We start from the raw sequence: 20,095 nt of genomic DNA on the forward strand, positions 1-20,095 counted from the left end.
TGTAAAAAAAGAATTAAGATGTGTCATGTACCTGTACCAACTACCTATAATGGATGTGTTTATTATGTACTGAAAACATGTACTAAGAAAGAAAGAAAGAAAGAAAACAAACAGCTGAAAGTGAATGCTCATATAAGATCCAATGTCTTAAAATCTATTAAAAATATCATCCAGTATGAAAGAATCAGAAAGAGCTCAAACTGAATGTAAAAGGACAACATACAAACATTGTTATTGGCTGAAATTTTCTTGTTTATTATTTGTTGTTATTGTTTGTTGGTTTGTTGAGACAGGGTCTCACCGTGTAGTTCAGAGTTCAAGCTGGCTTTAAAGTAACCCAGGCTGGCCTTGAACTCACAGGAATCCTCCAATCTTGGCCTCCCGAGTGCTGGGATTATAGGTGTGAGCCACAGCATGAATTGTTTGGCATATGACATTGTTTGGAAATAGGATCATTGCAGATATGATTAGTAAAGATGAGGTCTTATTGGCTAATTTAATATGACTAGTGTTCTTAAGAAAAGACACAGAAAGGGCACCATATTAAACAAAGGGGAAGATTTAGCAGTGGTAATCCAAGGACTACCAAGATGGCTGATAAACCACCAAAAGCTGGGAAGGGGAAGGAAGGATTGCTCTAGTTTTCAGAAGGCACATGGCCTTACCAATATCTTTATTTTAAACTTGTGGTTTTCATCAATTTCTGTTCCTTTGTATCACCCATTTTGTTGCACATTATTGTAGCACCCCTAGGAAATGAACACATGACAACATTGAGATATAGCAGAGATCTTAGAATTATCTTATACAGATTTTAAAATACCCATGGCAAAATGCCTCAGCGAGCGAATATGAGCGTCTTGGAAACATGAAATAACCTTGTCATAAACTTAGGCATAGCAGAGAAACAAGATATAAATAAGAATCAAAAGTCATTTTTTGAAATAACAATCTAGAAAGCTTATTGGTTAGGTTCAATAGCATAATGAAGGGAAAAGAGGAAAGGATAACTAAATTAAAAAATAGAGCAATAGAAATTATATAATCTGAACAGAGAAAAGGTAGACAAAAATATTAACAGAGCCCCAGACGCTGGCCATCTATGTTACTATAGTCAGATTTCCATCACTATAACAAGTACCTGAGACAAATCAACTCATAAAGAGGAAAGGTTTATTTGGGCTCACAGTTTCAGAAGTTTCAATTCATGGTCATTTGGGACTATTGCTTTGGAACCGGAGCATGGCAGTACATCATGATGGAAGAATGAGACAGAAGAGGCACATTCACCTCATAGTGGCCAGAAAGTGAAAGAGAGGGCATAAGGGCATGACCCCAGGGGCCTAACTTCCATTCACCAGCCTCATCTGTTAAGCCTCCACACCCAGAGTGCCACAGTGGTGACCACACCTTTACCACCTGGGCCTCATGGGGATGTGCAATCTGAAGTATAGCACATGTCACTGAAGTCCTGGAAGTCGAAGGAAAGGAAGTTGGAGCTGAAAGACTGCTCAAAGAAATAATGCTTTAAAATTTCCCAAAGGTCTGGCAGATCACATAAAAGCTATAATTTACAAATTAAAAAATCTGAGCAAACTCTAAACAAGATAAACACTAGTAAATACATGTAAAGACAAATGATAATTAAATACCCCAAAACTGAAAAAGAAAACATCTGGAAAATACCCAGAGAAACACAACAGTTTACTTGTAGGGTCCAAGCAATTCAAACCACAGATTTCTTACAAGGAACCATGGAGAGACCACAAGGAACGAGCATATTTGTCAGGTGCTGAGTGAAAAGGACTCTCATCCTCCATGAGGATGAATGAAGGAGAAATGTGATGTTACACGAGGGTAACTAAACAAATGTATTATTTGCATACCTACCCTTACATAGCTGCAGGAAGCTATATAAACATAATTTTTTTTAAGGAGGAATCTTGGAATATCAGAAAAGAGGAAAGAATACAGGTAACAAAACTATGAATAAATACAGTAGTATTTCCTGTACTTTTTAAGAAGTTTAGAAGTTGAATCAAAAGATGTAACACTGATGTTCTAAATATATAGAGAGGAAATATTTAAGAATGATTTTGTTATGGCATTTCTTCTCAGCCTTTTGGCTAAGATCAAGTGTAGAATGATTTTGTTGTGGATAAAGGTAAAGAGACCTATTTGGAGTTAAGATTTCAATACTTGAAATAATAAAACATGACTCTATCATGCCTAGCATAACTGCCAAATAACTTAGGCAAGGAGATAAATTCAAAAACACTGTGGGTGGGACAAAATGAAATTCTAAAAATAAGTAAGACATTTAACCCACAGGAAGGCAGGGAAATGAAATATAAACAACAACCAACGAAACAGAAAGTAAAAAATAAAATGATACATTTAAATTTTAACATAATAGTTATGTTTCTAAAATTACCCATTAAGAGAGTTTGGAAGAGTGTATTTGTCTTGGTTACTTTTCTCTCTTCTCTCGTTGCTGAGACAAAACAGAATTAAGGAAGGAAAGGTTTATTTAGTTCTCAGTCTGTGGAAGTGTCAATCCATACGGGACTGGCTCCACAGCAGGGTGGCACATAACAGAGGGCAACCTTTCATGGCAGCAGAAGACAGCAAAAGCAGCAAGAGCAAAAGAGAGGAGTGGTGGCAAGCAGCCTCTTTCTCTCCCTTACATATGCAAACTATCTGCCCATAGTTAATACTCACACCCACGACTGCCTGAGGCTTTGGGAGGACATCCAGAAGCAAACTATAACAGTATTTAAAAAACATGACCAATGTATATGCTGTATAAGAAATTAATCTCAATTGTAATGATATAGGCATATTAAGAGAAAAGACAGAAGAACACATACCATGCAAACAATAATGAAAAGAACGCAACAGTCTTAATATAAAATAAAGTAGACTTTAGAGCAAAGAAAATCACCATAAACAAAGAGCAACATTATGTAAGTGTTAATACACAAAGAAGTAATTGCTTACTAATACACAAAGAAGCTAATTGCTTACAGTTAGCAATCCTAATTGTGTATTCATTCAACAATATAACTGCAAAATATATAAAACAGAAACTGATAGAACTGGAAGATCAATGGAAAGATTCACAATCACAAATGGAGACTTCAACAAGTGATAGAAAACTTAATAGAAAGTGAGACTGTAGAAGAAATCAACACTATCAATGCAATAAGTCCCAGTCAACATAATAGTATACTTTAACAAACAACATCTGAGAATGCACATTCTTTTTAAATGCCACAGTTCTCCTAAGGTAGACCATACAAATCCTAGCCCATAGAACAAATCTCAACAAATTTATAAGAATTCAAATCAGACAGTGTGTTTTTCTGACCAGAATGGAATGAAAATGGAAATCAGCAACATAAAGATTCAAGAACACACTTTTAAATGATATTTGCATATGTGCTATAGTTTTTTTTTAAGTATGAACAATTGGAGGACACCCAGTTAGGTATGCAGAATATGTGGATATAAGTAGGCTACATGATTCTAAGATTATTGGGTAAAAGCAAATGGCATAGCTAGGATTTTAAAACCAAATTATTTAAAGTAAAAAAATGAACCACTTGTTTGGTATGATGGCATTGTGTCTTCACTTGCTTTATTTTGAATTAATAATTGCTTCACTAGACCAGGCTGATACACAAAATGAGCTGAGTGAATTTAGGTCATTTAAGAGAATGGAACAGCTAGCTCAAATGTACACATCAATGTGAGGAATTTTAGTTAACATCAAAGGAAAACACTCAGCACAGAAGCCAGAACAGGTAGTTTTCTTTTTTATAAATTTTATTTTTATTACTACATGTTCTCAGTACACAGTGATTACATTCACCGTGGGAAGTTGGTGCATGTACATAATACATCTTCATTAATTTTACTTCCCCTTTGCCTCCCCTTCCTCCACTCCCACCAGCTCTTGGCCACCTTCCCATTTGCAAAATGTGTATCTTCCTGTTCTTACTCAGGAACCTCAGTGGGTTAGGAGGGGAGCAGTGAAGTCAGACTTTTGAGAAAAAGAATCCCAGACAAGAATAAGGAGGCCAATATTCTTGAAACTAAAGAAGCTATTTAGAAAGCATTCTTGCCTTTGTCATTTTAGGCTTGTATCCTCATATTCTTAAATGTGAGGATTTTAGAGTAAAGGTCATCTTCAGGAACTTAAGCAGTTTTTAGACTTTAGAGCCTTAACAAGTGACAAAGACAAAAAAGAGAACCTGAATATGAAAGCAGTTCAAGAACCCTCACCACACAGTCCCGTAAGCAGGAAGACTGCTGGGTCTGTATCCATCCAGCAGTAGCTCTCTGTCCTTTACCCAGGCCCTGACTTTTCCAAATCTATTTTATATCTCTGACTTCGTCAGTTCTGAGTACCTCACGGAGGCAGGATCAGTATTTGTCCTGTTGTGCTTGGGCTTCTTACTAATAGCATACTGTCTTCAAGATTCAACCATGGCATAGCAAGTATTAGGATAAAATACAAATTTCAAATTTTAGATCAACATTTTAAAGAGGTTCATTTCAATCTTACCAAGCTCTTATTTGCTTATGTATTTGTTTATTATTTTTTTCTTACATACTTTATTCCTCCTGGATTGCTTTCTAGTCTCTCTGCTCGGGCTGCCTCTTCAGCATTCTTTAGGCCTCACTTTAGCTCTCATTTCTTCAGAGAGGATTTCTTGAAACAGCAAGTTAATTTCGCCATTTTCATGTCACAGACAGAATACCCAAAACTCGCAATTTAAAGAAGCAGCTTCTTTTGTCTCATAGTTTCAGGCCATATATGGCTGACTCCAAGGCAGCCACAGGTTGACAAAGGGGCACCGCAAAGGAAAAGGTGCCCAACCCAGGACAGCCGGCAAGTTAGAGAGAGAAGGGAAGAGCTGGGAGTGAAGGTGAACTTTTCCCAGCCACAGCCCTTGTGACCGCTCCGCACAGGGTCTGTCTCCCAGCCGCACATTCAGCCACTGATTTCAGTGGGTGCATCCACAGGAGAGTATGGTGCACCTGTGTTAGTCACCTTCCAAACAAGAGACTTTAGGGGAACATTTCAGATCTCAACCATAGCAATAATGCTGTTACATTTTCATTCTATATAATTCTCATTCAAAACTGTCATTCAATTAAGCAGTTACTTTTGGCTTCTCTTCCCCAGATCTACTGTATGAGAATAGAGATTCCACTTGTTATTACATAACTAATAGCTGATTAAAATGTCTAGAATTTGGAAGATGAATGTTCCTTAGACTTTCCTATTACCTGCTGAACAACAGATATGTATCTACAATAATGTGCACAATTAAAAGATTAAGGTTCTTTAATTCCCAGTTCTGATATCAAGTGACTTTGCAACCTTAGGATATAATTTAAATGTTTCACAATCAATGTTCTGTTATGCAAAATGCACAAACTAAAAGATTTTTAAGGACTTTCTAAGATAACTCTTGATTTAAATATTTTATGTAATTTGTAATAGAAAAATAAAATGCATTTTGGTCTTATTGCTCTTGTACCTGTGATAATCTTTAAAAATATTCTAGTTGTTTCTAAGTCTAATGAAAGTGTTAATTACATATCATAAAAGACTAAGATTTAAACTGTACGTTTGATTAAACATTGTTTTATCTATACTTTTTTGTGCTTTTTGCAATAGCCTGATTCCACTTAAAATGATGCATGATTGGAAGGAACTGTTTTTTCATGGAAAGCCCATATATGAACAAAGCTCTATTAAGTTAATGCCTGCTGAGCCCTCTGAAGAACAGCTTATAGAACTGGATAAAAGAGACTTGCTAGATAACAAAGATTATGAAGACTATAAGGTACATACTGATATGTAATAATTAGAGAGAAAAACAATATAATAAATTATTTTTTCCTTAACAGTAACTCTCTGGTATTATTTTATTTCATTTCTGTTAATGAAAATAGACACTTTTTGTTTGCATTTTTCCTTCAGTTAACTTGTAAATACAAACTATTAATTTTCAGATGCCTAAACTAAAATCTAATCTATTCAGAATCTATTATTTGTTGCCCCAGTAAGACTAAAGAACAATATGGAAAAAATATGCATAAATACATTTTCTGGGAAACTAGATTTCAGAATTTTGTAGAAGGAAAGATGAGCAACCCAATCATTTGCTGATAATTACTAAATAATAAATGTTGGTTGCTAGAGTGAGTAAAATGAGTTAATGACAATGAATAAAAAAAAGCATAAAATAGCAGTAATATGTGAATATTGAAAGAAGATAAGTTTGTGGTAAAAAGTTCATGAAAGAATATGAGATTATGAGAAACTACATATACACCATATTTTAATTGACTGGCTCTACATTTATCACTAGGAAAATTGTCACTTATTTAGGATTAACTAGAACCTTATGGAATATAGACAGATTTTTATTTTGTACGGTGGTAAAGCACATCTAGTTTATCAACCTAAAGTTAAATACCACATTGTAGAATGTTTTGAAAAGTTGAAACTATGTTAAGGTATTTCTTCCTACTGTAAATTAAAAAGTTATTTTTAATTCACAGACTAAGACCCTTTTATTTGACAGATTTTGCTGGTTCATGGGATATTTGTTTCTAAGTTGTTTCTTAAGTAGCTTAATCTACTTTTGTTGTTCTCGTAAATCAAGAGACCTAGTAAGCTATATCTTATCAAAGATTTGTCTTTCTCACTACTTTTCTTGTTTGGGAAATTGTTACCACAGGAACATGAATGTCTTACCCACATCCTGAAGTAGCTGGTACATTTCTTTTGCAAGAAATTATGAACTTTTGTTAGGAGATTGTGAATGTCTAGCAATGTAATTCATTTTGTGTAGAACCTTTACTGTTTTTCTAAAAGTGAAAATCAACTTAGGATTTCTGGTATGTGTTTACAAGTTCTGGTATGTGTTTACACGTTCCTTTTAACTACACAATGGAAAATATGGCACACATAGATTTTAGGATATGCTGTGAAGTATTCTATTATCATTCTCTAATGTAGAAGCTTATGCCCTACAAAAAAATTGTCCTAAATATTCCAACATATAAACAAAGAGCTTTTACAAATAGGAAAGGGGGCCAAGAGGAGAGAAGGGGAAGGGGAAATCGAAGGAATTAAGATGTGTTAGGTATATGTACCAACTCTTCAAGGTGAATTTAAACATTATATACTGCAATCAAGTACTAATACAAATTTTTAAAAATTAAAAATTATAAACAAGCTGTGTGTGTTGATATATCCCTGCAATCACAGCACTTTGGAAGGCTAAGTCAGGAGAATCCATATTTGAGCCCAGCCTGGGCAGTTTAACAACTTAGTCCCTGTTTCAAAATATAAAATATGAAAAGAGCTGGGGCCATGGCTCAGTGTGAAGGCCTTGAGTTCAATTCCCAGTACTGCAAAATAAATAAGTAAGCAAATTTGTAAAATATATCATCTATTTTACATAGTCTATAACAAGGGACAGAAGGACAACACCCCCTGGTCTAGCTAAGTAAAGTTGTCCACATTTATTATTGCTTAATTTGTTCAGGATTGTCTTGCTGCAAGTAAATGCATCAGTTAGAAGTGAGCTTTCAAAAAGTTTGCATTCCTAATGTCCTGCATGGGCATCCATACCTACCATCCCTAAAGAACTGAGACATCACAGTTTTTTAGCTATTTCTTGTATAAGGTTATGCCCTTTTGGAGTGGGTTATCATGAGTAATATTTTAAAATACTATATCTAGAAATTGGTGTAAAAACAAATTTTGCTTATAGACAATCATATGTAGCTGCCATTAAGCTGACTCTTGTTTCTTAGCATTATTCGTTAAATTAGCATAGAGTACCCTGTTTTTGAAATGGTCACATGTGAGGAAGTTCTGACCCAGAATGGTGACACTAAAAATTTCACTGTTGTCTTCCTAAGAATGAGATGGCAGCAACATTGTAGAGCAGCCGAGCACTGTTAGATGATTCTCAAGCAACTGTCATAGGATAAGAGCATTGAGTGATTTTACAGAGAGTAATGAAGGGTTCTTGAAACCCCATGGGTCCAGGGTCACAGGCTCAGCCAGGAGGCCACCCATCTCCTGCAAGCACAGCCTCACACAGTAGCTGTCCAGTGCCACAGCCTCACACAGTAGCTGGTGTTTCTTGCTTATACAGTAGACTCTACCCAGTGAATCTCAAAGTCCCAAAATTCAATTCCTTTCCATGGTTCTTCCCAGCAAATGAGTCTTAGTCCATAACAATTTTTGCATAAACTGCTTACTAGCAGTTACCTATTGAATGACTTTAAGAGATGCAGACAGCCCTCTGTGTCATCATGTTCCACATCTACAGAGTCAACAAATCACATATCAAAAGACTTAATTGCCTCTGTACTAAACATGTGTCTTGTCTTTACTCCCCAGTACAGTGCAACAAGCACTTACATAGAAGTTGGATGACATTAGATGTCACAAATACAGTAATTTAGATATGATTTAACGTCTACAGGAGGGTGTGTATAGGTTATATGCAAGTATTGTATCCCTTTTCATAGACACTTGGGCATCCATGAGTTTTGATATTCACAGGCAGTTCTGGAGCCATCCTTCAGGAATACTTAGGAAAGACTTTACTAAAAATTGTACTAAGATTTTCTCTTCCTAAATTAAAGTTAGTCCATAGATATGGTTTCCGACTCATGATTTTGGACTCAGATTTTTGTAAGTCTCCACAGAGCTATACAATGCATGCTCACAATCAAGTTGCTTGTAGTTACAATCCATATAAATGGAAAGAAGGGTGCTTTGTTTACAGCACATTATCCCTGTTGTTTCAGTTAGTTGGCCATATTTAATTGCAGCTGTTTTTACTTTTAGTGTCTAAGTTCATGATCAGTTGAGTTTGCAGTGGTTGTTGGATTATAATTTTCCACTTGTAGACTTTAAGACAAGTTTGTATGTATGTTTTGGCTTAACACCTGTACTCCTATTACTGAAGCACATATGTACTCACCCAATCCCAAATTGGTGTATACACTAACATTATCATCAGGCCTTTCCCACTGCACAGAGATATAGGATGAATATCTGTGTACTTGTTTATCTTCCTACTTGTTTGACCTGAAGACTCTAGACATTATCTTGTTCTTATTCTTCAACTCCAGGTTTTGGTATTGATCCACTGACTTTATAAACTCAATTTCTGACAGTACACTCTTTTCCAGCATAGTTTTTGTCTTGTTCCCTAACATCCCAGCCCCTAACCCAATTTTATAACCTATTAATCAATTCCCTTATAGGCAGAATGCTGACTTGCAGCCTGAATCTCTTGTGACATCAGTAGATAACTGAATCAGGCACAGAAATAGTAGATGAATACAAATGGTCTGTGGATAGATCACTAACATTTTTCATTTAAAAGATATACGTTATTCCATTGAAAAGATTTTAATTAGACTGCCATAATGAAATACTATAAACTGGTGGCTTAAGCAACAGGAATTTATTTTTCACTGGAATGGAGGTACTGATAATTTAGGACTGTCAAGGAGGGCATTGTTTTTGGCTTGTACTTGGCCACCTTCTGGAGAATCCTCACGGGCTAGTGAGCAAGCAGGGTCTGGTTTCCTCTGGAACCTGAAAGCCAGAATGGCAGAAAGGTGTAGCCAGGAAGGTAATCCTACTCTGCCCTGGCTGGAATTCCAGTGATTTAGCAAGGCTGCCAGGCTCATTCAGTAGGGTCATTCCACTATTTAAGGTTGTCGTGCTTGAAACTGGGCCCAATATAAGGCCATTCCATGGCAGCTCCTGGAGTTAGTTCATACTTCAGCTAGTCACCCTCTGTGTCTGTCAAGAGCACTATTTGCAGCTTCAATCTTTTCCACTGAAACTTAGCAATCAAACACATCCCATATAGTGTTTAGAAACCCTACTGGAGCTATACAAACTCAATGGGAGCTGTACTCACAGGTAGGCAAGCTATGGAACCACCCTGTCTACTTTTCCTGAGAATCCTGTGTAATTGCCCTGAATTTCTAAACCTAAATTATAAATTCAGGAAGTACCTCCCATTGTCTCAGGGTTTTTGAATAGTCAAGGAGAGAAAACCTGGGCAGAGACAACAAAGAAAAGAAGCACGAAAAGCTGCAAAGATTAACTGTACTACGTCCTGCTGGGGAATGAATTTTTTCTGAGTGCCAAATGTCCTGAGCATTGTAACAGAAATATTGTCACTTGACTCTCCATGTTACCATAACAATAAGTGTGCTTCTCTAATATTTTGTTCCCTTCATTTGGAGACCAGGACAGACCCAGCTGGAAGATCAGCAGGGAGATTGAGTGCCAAGGCTTGAATTCTTAGGCTAGAACCTATATCGCCAAGATAGTTTCTCGGGACTGACCAGAAAGAGGAAGAGGTAGAGGTGGGATATAGCCAATTTCTTAGATCATGTCAATGATCATAACCATGACTGGCTGAGACCTAGACCAGAAAATGAAAGTGAAGCCAGCAGGTTGGAAATGAGGCAGAAATAAAACAGAACAGGACTCAAAATTAAAGACTCAAAATTGTGAAGAGTCCTTGGGCAATTGCTCAAACATGTATGGAATATCTGCTAGTCATCCAGTACACAATTGGGTCAAACTAATGTAGGGCACCCAAGGCAAGTACCTGGCTAAGAATATGAAATAAACCAGGTCACAAATAACTTCTTGTCAAAAGAGGAGCAGATCTTATCTTCCTATTTACACAGACTGTTTTACTCCTCAGAATCTGGAGTCAGCCGAGTGCTTGGACTTTTGGACCTGTTCAGCTCCTCATTTTAGACCTGACTTCTTTAGGGCATTTTTCACTTTTCTGGCATCTTAAAGTCTGCTGCTTATTTGGATGCTCAACTTGCCCTAATCCCTCGCTACTCATGTCCGAATGTGATAGGATTTTGCTTCCCAAACCTGGACTCACTCAGAAAAAGTACTTACCAACACAGGGGTTTTGGTAATGTGAGTATAGTCAATGTACAGAGAGTTTTTTCTTTAAGTGATGTTGCCTAGTTATTGATGACTTTAGGATATTTCCATACCAAAAAATGAGGGGTTGTCTTCCATCTTCTTTTCGAGATAAAACTTCAGAAAACTGAAATATTTTGTTCACTTTTACACTTCAAATGGTTTTACGACATCTCTCTACTTCCTGTTAAATCCCCAACACAGTTTTTTAAGAAGTCACAGATTTGCAAATTGGCTTTCATTGCATTTTAAGTGAGTTATTTTATTTACTTACTTACTTAACTTATCTAGCAAGGCATATAAAAGCTTCTTTAATAGAGACACTGTCTTAAAATCATATAGTTGTTAACTTTTGGGAAGATTTCCTCTATCAACCGATTCCATCCATTGTTGAATTTCTTTAGCTTTTATCTATGAGGATGATATTTTCTGATCTTGTTCTTTGTTTTGGGGTTGGTTTGTGTCCGTGTATCTTATTTGCAGGATTAAATCATCTATGTTCCTGATCAAAATTACTAAAATCTGCTGCCATATATTCTCATTTATGCAATTCTCATATACTGAATCTATATTTTCATTGATTGATAATTTAATCAGTCAATTAATAACCATTCAATATCTATTGAGTGCCTATTTGTCTTAGTTACTTTTCTCTTGTTGCTGAGACAAAATACCCACTACCCGAAGTTAAAGGGGGAAAGGTTTTTTTAGCTCACAGTCTGTAGTGGTTTCAATCTATAGTTGGCTGGTTCTGAGGTAGGGTGGCTTTGCAGAGGAAAACAGGTCATGGAAGCCAGAAGCTAGCAAAACAAAACAAGACCTTAACAGTGTCTTTCTGCCCTTTTTATTGTATTCAGATTACCAGGAACAGAGCAGTGCCAAACCAATCAGTGGACTGATTTGGTAATCACACACCCTTAATCCCAGCATCACACACTCCAGATTCAGCCACCTCCGAAAAAGCCCTATTCCTGCATAAGGCTTTGGAGGGACATCCGTACACAAAGCGCAACGCTACATGTGCCAGCACTGTTTTAAGTATTGCAGATATAAAGTTGATTAGATTCTTCTTCCCATTGTGCACAGTGTAGTCAGGATGAGAGAAAAAAGATTTCTTAAAATAGTGCTAACTATAGCTAAAAAGTGGAAATTATGGGGCAATTTAAAAGGCATGAAATTGAGTTAATTGGCAAATGTTGGGGAACACTCCAAAGTGGCTCTGAGCAGGATTGAATATTAACCAATTGGCTTTCTGTGTTTATTTGTGAGTCATCTGAAGCTTAGGCGCCTTGTCTCCAACCCCAATTAACTACAAGGAGACTGCAGCTGCTGGCTTCTCTCTTACCACTGCTATGAAGGCCTTCCTGGAGATAACATAGTTCTCCTAAATTAACATAATGTATTACTTGGAAAAGTCCTGCCCAGATTCTCACCTTTTCTTGAGTATCCTCCTCCTTTGTAAACCAAATAAATACGGGCGCCCAGAGAAGTCTTTGGCTAAACTCAGAGAATATCAAAGCTGTAAGAGAGTTAGTCCCTCCTAGAGCCTTGAAATCATTGCCATTGTCTCATTTATTTAAGCCTTTGCCATCCACTCGCTTGGGAGATTGTGGGCCTGATAACCCTGCAGTAACTAAGGGTTATTTAACCTGATATTTTAACCTTGTATTTGATAGGCAAAATCCAGGTAAACATCTCTTCACTTAAAGGTATTAACTCAAAACCGAACTAACTCCTCTCCTATTGTAGCAGAAGATCCCCCACCCCAGCCAGTATACTTCAGTTAGTTGCCCACATAATAGTTCCAGTTCCAATTCTGTTACTTTTGTGTCTTAGAAACAGAAAGGGCTGGTCACTATGATGCATATTGTAATAACTAGTCCCCAATTGAGAAGCCATTCTGCCTCTGTACTTCCTGCTTATTTGTCCCATATAAGCCCTATGAACTTTTTCAGTAACCTCTGAAGATCAGTGTCAGTTATGACTAAAAAATCAAGAGAAATATATAGATTGTCCAGTGGATTGAATGTTGTAAATGGTCTAGTAGGTCATGCCTGATTAATTCATCATTGTCCATCCAAGTTATTTCAGTGTTACTTAACAAATTATCTCATCTCCTACTCACTAATATTTTTCCCATGGAAAGAATTTAACCACGGATTGGTCTATTTTCCTATAAGATTAAAATCTTAATAATCATAATTTGTGTTATTTAGTAAGAGTTATGAAAATGTTTTGTAATTTAACAAAATCTATTTTCCAAATAATGTAAAATAAACTGTAATATCTAATCACAGAAGGAAGATTTAAAAATATGGTAGAGTGGTATTTTCAGATTAATTATAATCAATTATGAGAGACTGCACTGACATAGTATTTTTAATTAATAAATTAATATCTGCTCTGTTGCTCTTTTAGTCAGACCGCTATTAGTCCGACATTAAGGATTTATGCACTCTCTTTGCCAAGCAGAGATCAACTCATGATGGTAACTATAGTCATGAAATCAAAACTGAGGATTTCTGATATATTGGCCAATACATAGCCTTTATTGTTTATAAAACACTGGGTTAAAACCAAATAATGAAATTAATGGGTCATAAGTAGTATTTATATTCTTAAAAAAGAAACAAAGTAAGTAAGATGAAAACAATAAAATGCATTTTAGGAAGTAAAACATCATGAGTAGTAAGGGTAATAACTTCATGAAACATTTTTCTGACTTGGGTATACGTTATATATTAGGTAACAATGTAAAATTCATTTCTTTTTAAATTTAATTTAGTTTTATTTTATTAGTACATGTATGCAATACATCAAAATTATATTCCTCAGGGGGAATTGGTCCCTGTACATAACACATCTTAATTCTTTTTTTAACTCCTCTCCCTGCCCTCCTTTATCCCTCCCTCCGTCTCTTGGTACCTTTCCTTTTGCAAAAAATCGACCTCCCTATTTCCTATTATCTTTTACTTTGCTGTGTGATTTATCTATATTTTAGATTTCTCAGGTAAGAAAAACCATGTGATATTTAAATTTGTGTGTCTGATTTATTTTACTTAACATCGTAGTCTCAAGGTGTATCCATTTTCCTACAAATGACATATCTATCATTCTTTATGGCACATAGTACTCCTTTGCATACAAACATCACATTTCCTTTATCCATTCATCTGTTGATGGAGATATAGGCCACTTCCAAGATTTAGCTATTATGAGTTGCCCTGGTAAAATGTTTGAAAACTGTTGTCTTCAAAGAGAAAATTTAGGAGTAATTGAGCTCAAAGAGGAGTTAGGCAGCTCAAGGTGTTTCTATAGGTTCATGCCAATAAAAATGGACAAATTTGACAAGGAAGATAACCTATAAGTCTTGAATAGTTACAGGGTTCATCATGATGAATATAAATGTAATTTCCCCTGAATTTTGAGGGCTGGTAATGGCTACAATGATCCCTGATGCTGCTACTACTAGTATTCAGGTATCACAGAGGTTACCTCTTTTTTGCTTCAGAGAGTGGTGTGCCTGAAAAAGTAGCTGCAAAATGAAAGCAGTTATCTTCCTATGACAGAGGTGTGGGGCATTTCTACTTTCTAAAAGGGGCATAGATTCTTTCTGTGGAGCTACTACCTATGGAGTGTCTTGAAGTCATTTTATTAGAAGCTTCTGCCCCTAGTTCTTTGGCTACTGTAGCACAATAGTCTATTGGTGGATTATGTCAAATACAGGTAAAAAGATTGCATTTAAGAAAAAAAATCTAGTGAACTAGAAGATGTCAGAAAGAGTATATATGACCTCCCTTTTCCACCTCTGCAAGGAAAAGGTACTTAACGTTATCTTTCATTGTTAGTAACTGCATTGTGGGTTCTCAAAACTAGCAAACTGGGAAGATCTGGAGGACACAGTCCGTAAGTCCTAGCAATCTGTAAAGACAAACACTGGGTCATGTGTATCTTCACACTAATACTACCACTCTACAAAAACTACATTCGAATGTCACTGTTACCATTGATGTAACTCAATGTTGTTTGCTTGTTGAATGTTATACAAAATAAGTGACATAACATGTGGCTATGTCTCAAGAGTAATTATTGTGGATAGAAGAAAGAAGTCTGTTGAGAAAACCACACAACCCCACCATATCCAGTCATTTGAGCAATGCTATGATGAAGGGAGGAAACTAGAGAACACATGGAAGATCTCTGGCTTACCCTTAAAGTTTGCACTCAGCCTGTATTCAGGCACATTTTCCCCAAAAAGATGCTGTATGTAAGTGCTCATGATGGCTTGTAACAAGAAGACCAACAATACTGACATATCAGGCCACAGGAAGTCAAAAGGATATGGCAGACTGGAGGTAACCAGAATCAGGAGTGTAGTTAACCATGAAGTTACAACAACATATAAGGAGGCTTGTGAGTGCATTTGATTCTGGCTGGATAGGAAAGTGGTAGGTTCATGTAATGTATGAAGATGGGAAGAATACTATGGGTTGAAGGATTTAGAACTCAGGTTCTAGAAAGGTCAGTGTAGGTCAATTAATGAAAACTGTATAGTGAACTTTTGACCATGAAGAGAAACTGTTTGAAACTGTTTGACCGTAAAGAGAAAATGCTTACTAGCCAGGCCTGGTGGTGCCCAGCTGGAGCCCCAGCACTTTGAGATGTTGAGGCAGGAGATTCACAAGTTCATGCCCAACCTGAGTAACTTAGTGTCTTAGTGAGACCCTTTCTCAGAATAAGGACTAAAAAAAGTAAGCCTTGATGTGTATTTCAGTGTGAAGGCCCTAGGTTCAATCTCCATTGGGAAAAAAAATGGCTTACTACAGGCACTACAAAAATATTACTAAAACAAATGCATCTTAATAACATTTCCCTATATATCCTTGACAGTTTGCATAGAATAAGGGTAGTACCATGAAGTACACCTGCACAGAGAAGGTGTTTTGTATTGACCACTCTGGGTATTAGCCTTTATTGTCAATTTTTTAATTAATATAACTCTTATTCAACTTTAGCAAGATTCTGTCCTCATGTTTAAAGGAGTTTTAAAGGTTGTATAGATTTTTTTTAGTTTATTAGGGCATATGTGTATCATATAATATTTACATCCCTTTAGGGAAGCTGGCACATATACATAACACGTCTAAATTCCTTTTTACCCCTTTCCCCGCCCCTCCCCCCCTCCCCCACCTTGAGCCCCTTCCTTTTTTTGTACTTTCGCAGTACATACTGTTTCATTCCTTGTGGAGTTGGAACTTCTCATACACATCCCTGTTCTTGTGTTCATCCCTTATCCCATCCCCCCTCACTTCTTGGTCCCCTCCCCTTCAGAAACAATCTATCACCCTACATCCTATTGTCTATCTTTTATATGTATTATATTATATGTCCTGAAACTAATAGTCAGATGTCTGTTTATAACATTAAAAGGAGTAAAACATTATATACTTTTTAATTACATCTACCTAAATACTAAACATATAAAGTGAATATGTATAGAAATTTCTGCTCCTTCTTCACTAAAGAATTAGTAAAATCTCCTTAGCTCATTGTAGTTCAAATACCCTGAATTTTCCACTTTTTTGAGTTTGTGTCATCTCCTTTTCACTCCTCACACTGTTGTTCCTTTGAAATGTTTACCTTAGCCTTTATCCTTGGCCTTTGCTTGGAAACATCATCTGTATATGCAACATGATTCATCTCAATGTGCTCCCCCAGATCCTATATCTGCTCATCGCTTCAGGTCAGGCAACTGAAGTTCTTTTCCTAACCTCAACATTCTGTTCTCTTCACAATGCTCTGTTCCACTACACTTGGAGACAATCCATAGCTAAGTAGGTCATGTGGGAGGCTTTATTTTATTCCATTGTGAGGAAGCATGACTTCCTGATGGGTGCTGCTGAATGTAATCTTACACTGGCCAGAAATATGCATGCTGTCACCCTCCTGTGCAGCACTGTTACATGCCTCCAGCAGTGCCAAAGAACTTCAGTGCTTATTGTTGGGTGGTCACATAGGCTACTTACCCAAGCATTATTTCATTTAATCTCTACAACAGTTCTGAGATATTATTACTATAAGGTTCAAAGAGAAGGGACTGACAAGAATACAGAGCAAGGAAGTAACAAAATTTTATAGGAACCCTTGTCATCTGAGTTATATCTATATCTATATCTAAGATTGCCTCCTTTAAAAAGTGTTCAGTGACTGCATGACTGAAAATAATTATAACATTGTCAACTTCCACTTCAGCTAGGCCTTGGGATTAGAGCCCGGGTTTCAATTTCTTTATTTGTTTAGTTTCAGATTGGCTGCATTACATAGAATAATTATCATTTGTCTAATTAGACATGTAAATAATTATAGCAAATGAAAGCAGAAGCAAGTATAATGCAATAGAAATTATGCAAACTCATTCAGTATTTAAATAATTTTCAATAAGGTAGCTAATTATTATTCATAGAACTGCTACAAAAACAAGTCATTAAGGCAAAGAATCTTTTAAGAATAATAGGTAGTTTTATAGAAGTAACAATCAAATAAAATTATATTTATGGAATAATAAGTTCTACCAATTAAAAAATAACTAGTATGAATACTTTGGTTGTTGTTTGCTTCAAAGAATATTATTTTATTTCTGAAATTGTCATATCAGAAATTCTGGCACCAAACCAGACAAGGCATCCATAGTATTTATCTAATTTAACAATGTAGGGGCTGGGGATTTAGCTCAGCGGCAAAAGTGCCTGCCTGGCAAGCACAAGGTCGTGAGTTCGGTTCCCGGTACCGGAGAAAAACCAAAAAATCATGCTTATGTTTTCTATGACTACATTTGAAACCAAGATAGTGTAATAGCATCTTTCTAAAAAAAAAAAAAAAAAAAAAAAAAAAAAAAAACAATGTATATTCTGAGCAAGCATTTTGTCAGAACCTTTATATGAAAAGAATACTGACAAAAGAAAAAAGAAGACAGTAGTCGTGTGTTTACTGATACATGAGATAATTGTAGAAGTATTGTTTCTAATTTTTTTGTTTTTATTTTTTACTCTCTCTAATGGTTTGATCAATCTTGCATTCTTACATCTGGTAATCTGCGCAACTTCATTGAAAATAACAATATGTAATATAACAGCCACTGTTAATTCCTATCATTTTGTTCTGAAAACCTGTATCATTGTTATTGTTTTTGCTTTGTTTTGTTTTTGTCTATGTTGTTGGTATTTTGCTATCATTATCTTTTTTTATTATTCTCTTTAAAATAGAATGGCCTAAATAGGGTGAAGTGATCAATGATTAGCACAAGTTCTTACTTCAAGATATTTAGAAAGTTGCTCTGTGTATACAATAAATCTGTCTGTCTAAGTGACCTTATCTACTAGTTAAGGGCTGACGATGTAACATGAAGACCTTTGTCTAAGTGAAAAATGTGACTTGTTCTTAGTGAAGTAATGCTTATAAATCTCATATCACCTACTCATCACAGTGCTGTCATAAACAAATGGCATTCAGGTTTATGATTCAATTTGGCCAATTCAAAAATGGATATGAAAAAAGGGAATCTCATCCAGAACATGATTAGGAAAAGAGCTAAATCATATAGTCAAAACAAAGAGACCTACTTTTCTCCTTTAAAAGAAAAAAAACACTACCTTATGGCAAAACAGGCAATCTAGGCGAGGGGAAGTTGGCTGGTGATGTGCAGAAATGTAAGGCTGCAGGTTGTGGTGGCACATGCCTGCAATCAAAGCGTCTGGGAAGCTGAGGCAGGAGGAATCACAAGCTTGGCCAGCTTGAGCAATTTAGCAACTAGACCCTGTCTTAAAATTTAAAAATAAAAATGAAAGGACTGGTGATGCAACCAAGAGCAAAGTTCCTGGACTTAATCCCTAGTACTGACAACAAGGACAAAAAAGTAAAGTACCCTGTCTTTTGTTTTTATTCTCTTTTGGGTTCTCATCAAAACATATGCTGATGAGGTAGTTCACTTTTTTCCCCAATTGCTCACGTTTTTCTATCCTCAACATTGATATTTGGACTGAGGTGAGTAAATTAAGGTGATTGGGGGCAATTAATACATGACAGGGGAACTGCTAGTAAAACTGATCATTTTTGACACAATTTGGAGTAAACTTACAAAACTTCAAAAAGTTAATATATATTGGAATTAATGATTTCCCATATTCCGGTATCATGCATAAGTTGACATTTCTGGGCCACTGAAATATGAAGGTGAAATTTTATAAAGATGAAGAATCTGATAAATAGGTTAAAATAATCATAAAATACATTATAAATGATATATTTCTATTCTGTTTCTGATAGGTTATAGGTAATAAATTGCAAATTGTGGGCTGAATGTAAAGAAATTATCACATATTCTTGTTACTAGATATATTCCATATGCACTGGAGATAATTTTAAAGATCTTCATGAGACTTCAAAGATGCCATTTTATTTAACATTTTCAATCAGTTATTTGTATCTAAATTAAAAAATCTTATTTTTATCTGTCATTTCTTCACTATTTTTATTATATAGCAGTCCTATATTAACAATTTTGGACACTTTAGAAAATACAACATATCAAAGCACTAACTTGCCCTCCCAAGGATAGTAAATGAGAAATCTAATTCAATCTTTTTGTGCTAGGCAGAATATGCAGTGTCAGTATTTTATCTGGATACCCTTTACTGCTATAAATCTGAACATTTCTTAATAAACTTATTGAACATTTTATTCTGCTTTGTGAATTTCCCGCTTAGATTTTTTGCCTTTGTTATTTTTCTTTTTCTTATTATAGATTTTTACATACTAAAATTCCTACCTGTTGCTAAATATATGTATATGTATTGCAAATACTTTGCCTTTGTTCTCCATTTTCAGTGTGTGAGTATGTAGGATATGTGTGTGTGTGTGTTTGTGTGTATGTGTGTGTGGTACATGTTGTTTGAGCAATTGAAGACTTGCAGAAATTTTATTTTTATACCATCAAATCTTGCAGTCTTTCTTTTTTTGTGGTTTGATGTTAGGCTTTAAAAACCATCCTGGAACATATAATTATTCACCCAAATTTTG

The 20,095-nt window shown here is 35.8% G+C and overlaps 1 protein-coding gene across 6 annotated transcripts in view; it reads left to right on the forward strand.

Moving 5' to 3' along the window:
• The window catches only part of Spef2 (sperm flagellar 2), a 159,723-nt gene that overhangs the window by 40,461 nt on the left and 99,167 nt on the right, over positions 1–20,095 (forward strand). For all 6 annotated transcript variants that reach the window (XR_261209.2, XM_005386196.2, XM_013515000.1 and 3 more), the window contains exon 9: positions 5,693–5,861. Coding sequence is in view for 5 of the 6 variants with exons in the window: in XM_005386196.2 (XP_005386253.1) it covers positions 5,693–5,861 (169 nt within the window). In the remaining variant the exon portion in view is untranslated. The remainder of the gene's footprint in view (positions 1–5,692; positions 5,862–20,095) is intronic.

This window comes from Chinchilla lanigera, unplaced genomic scaffold, assembly GCF_000276665.1.
Source record: "Chinchilla lanigera isolate Chin_1 unplaced genomic scaffold, ChiLan1.0 scaffold00025, whole genome shotgun sequence".
NCBI lineage: Eukaryota > Metazoa > Chordata > Mammalia > Rodentia > Chinchillidae > Chinchilla > Chinchilla lanigera.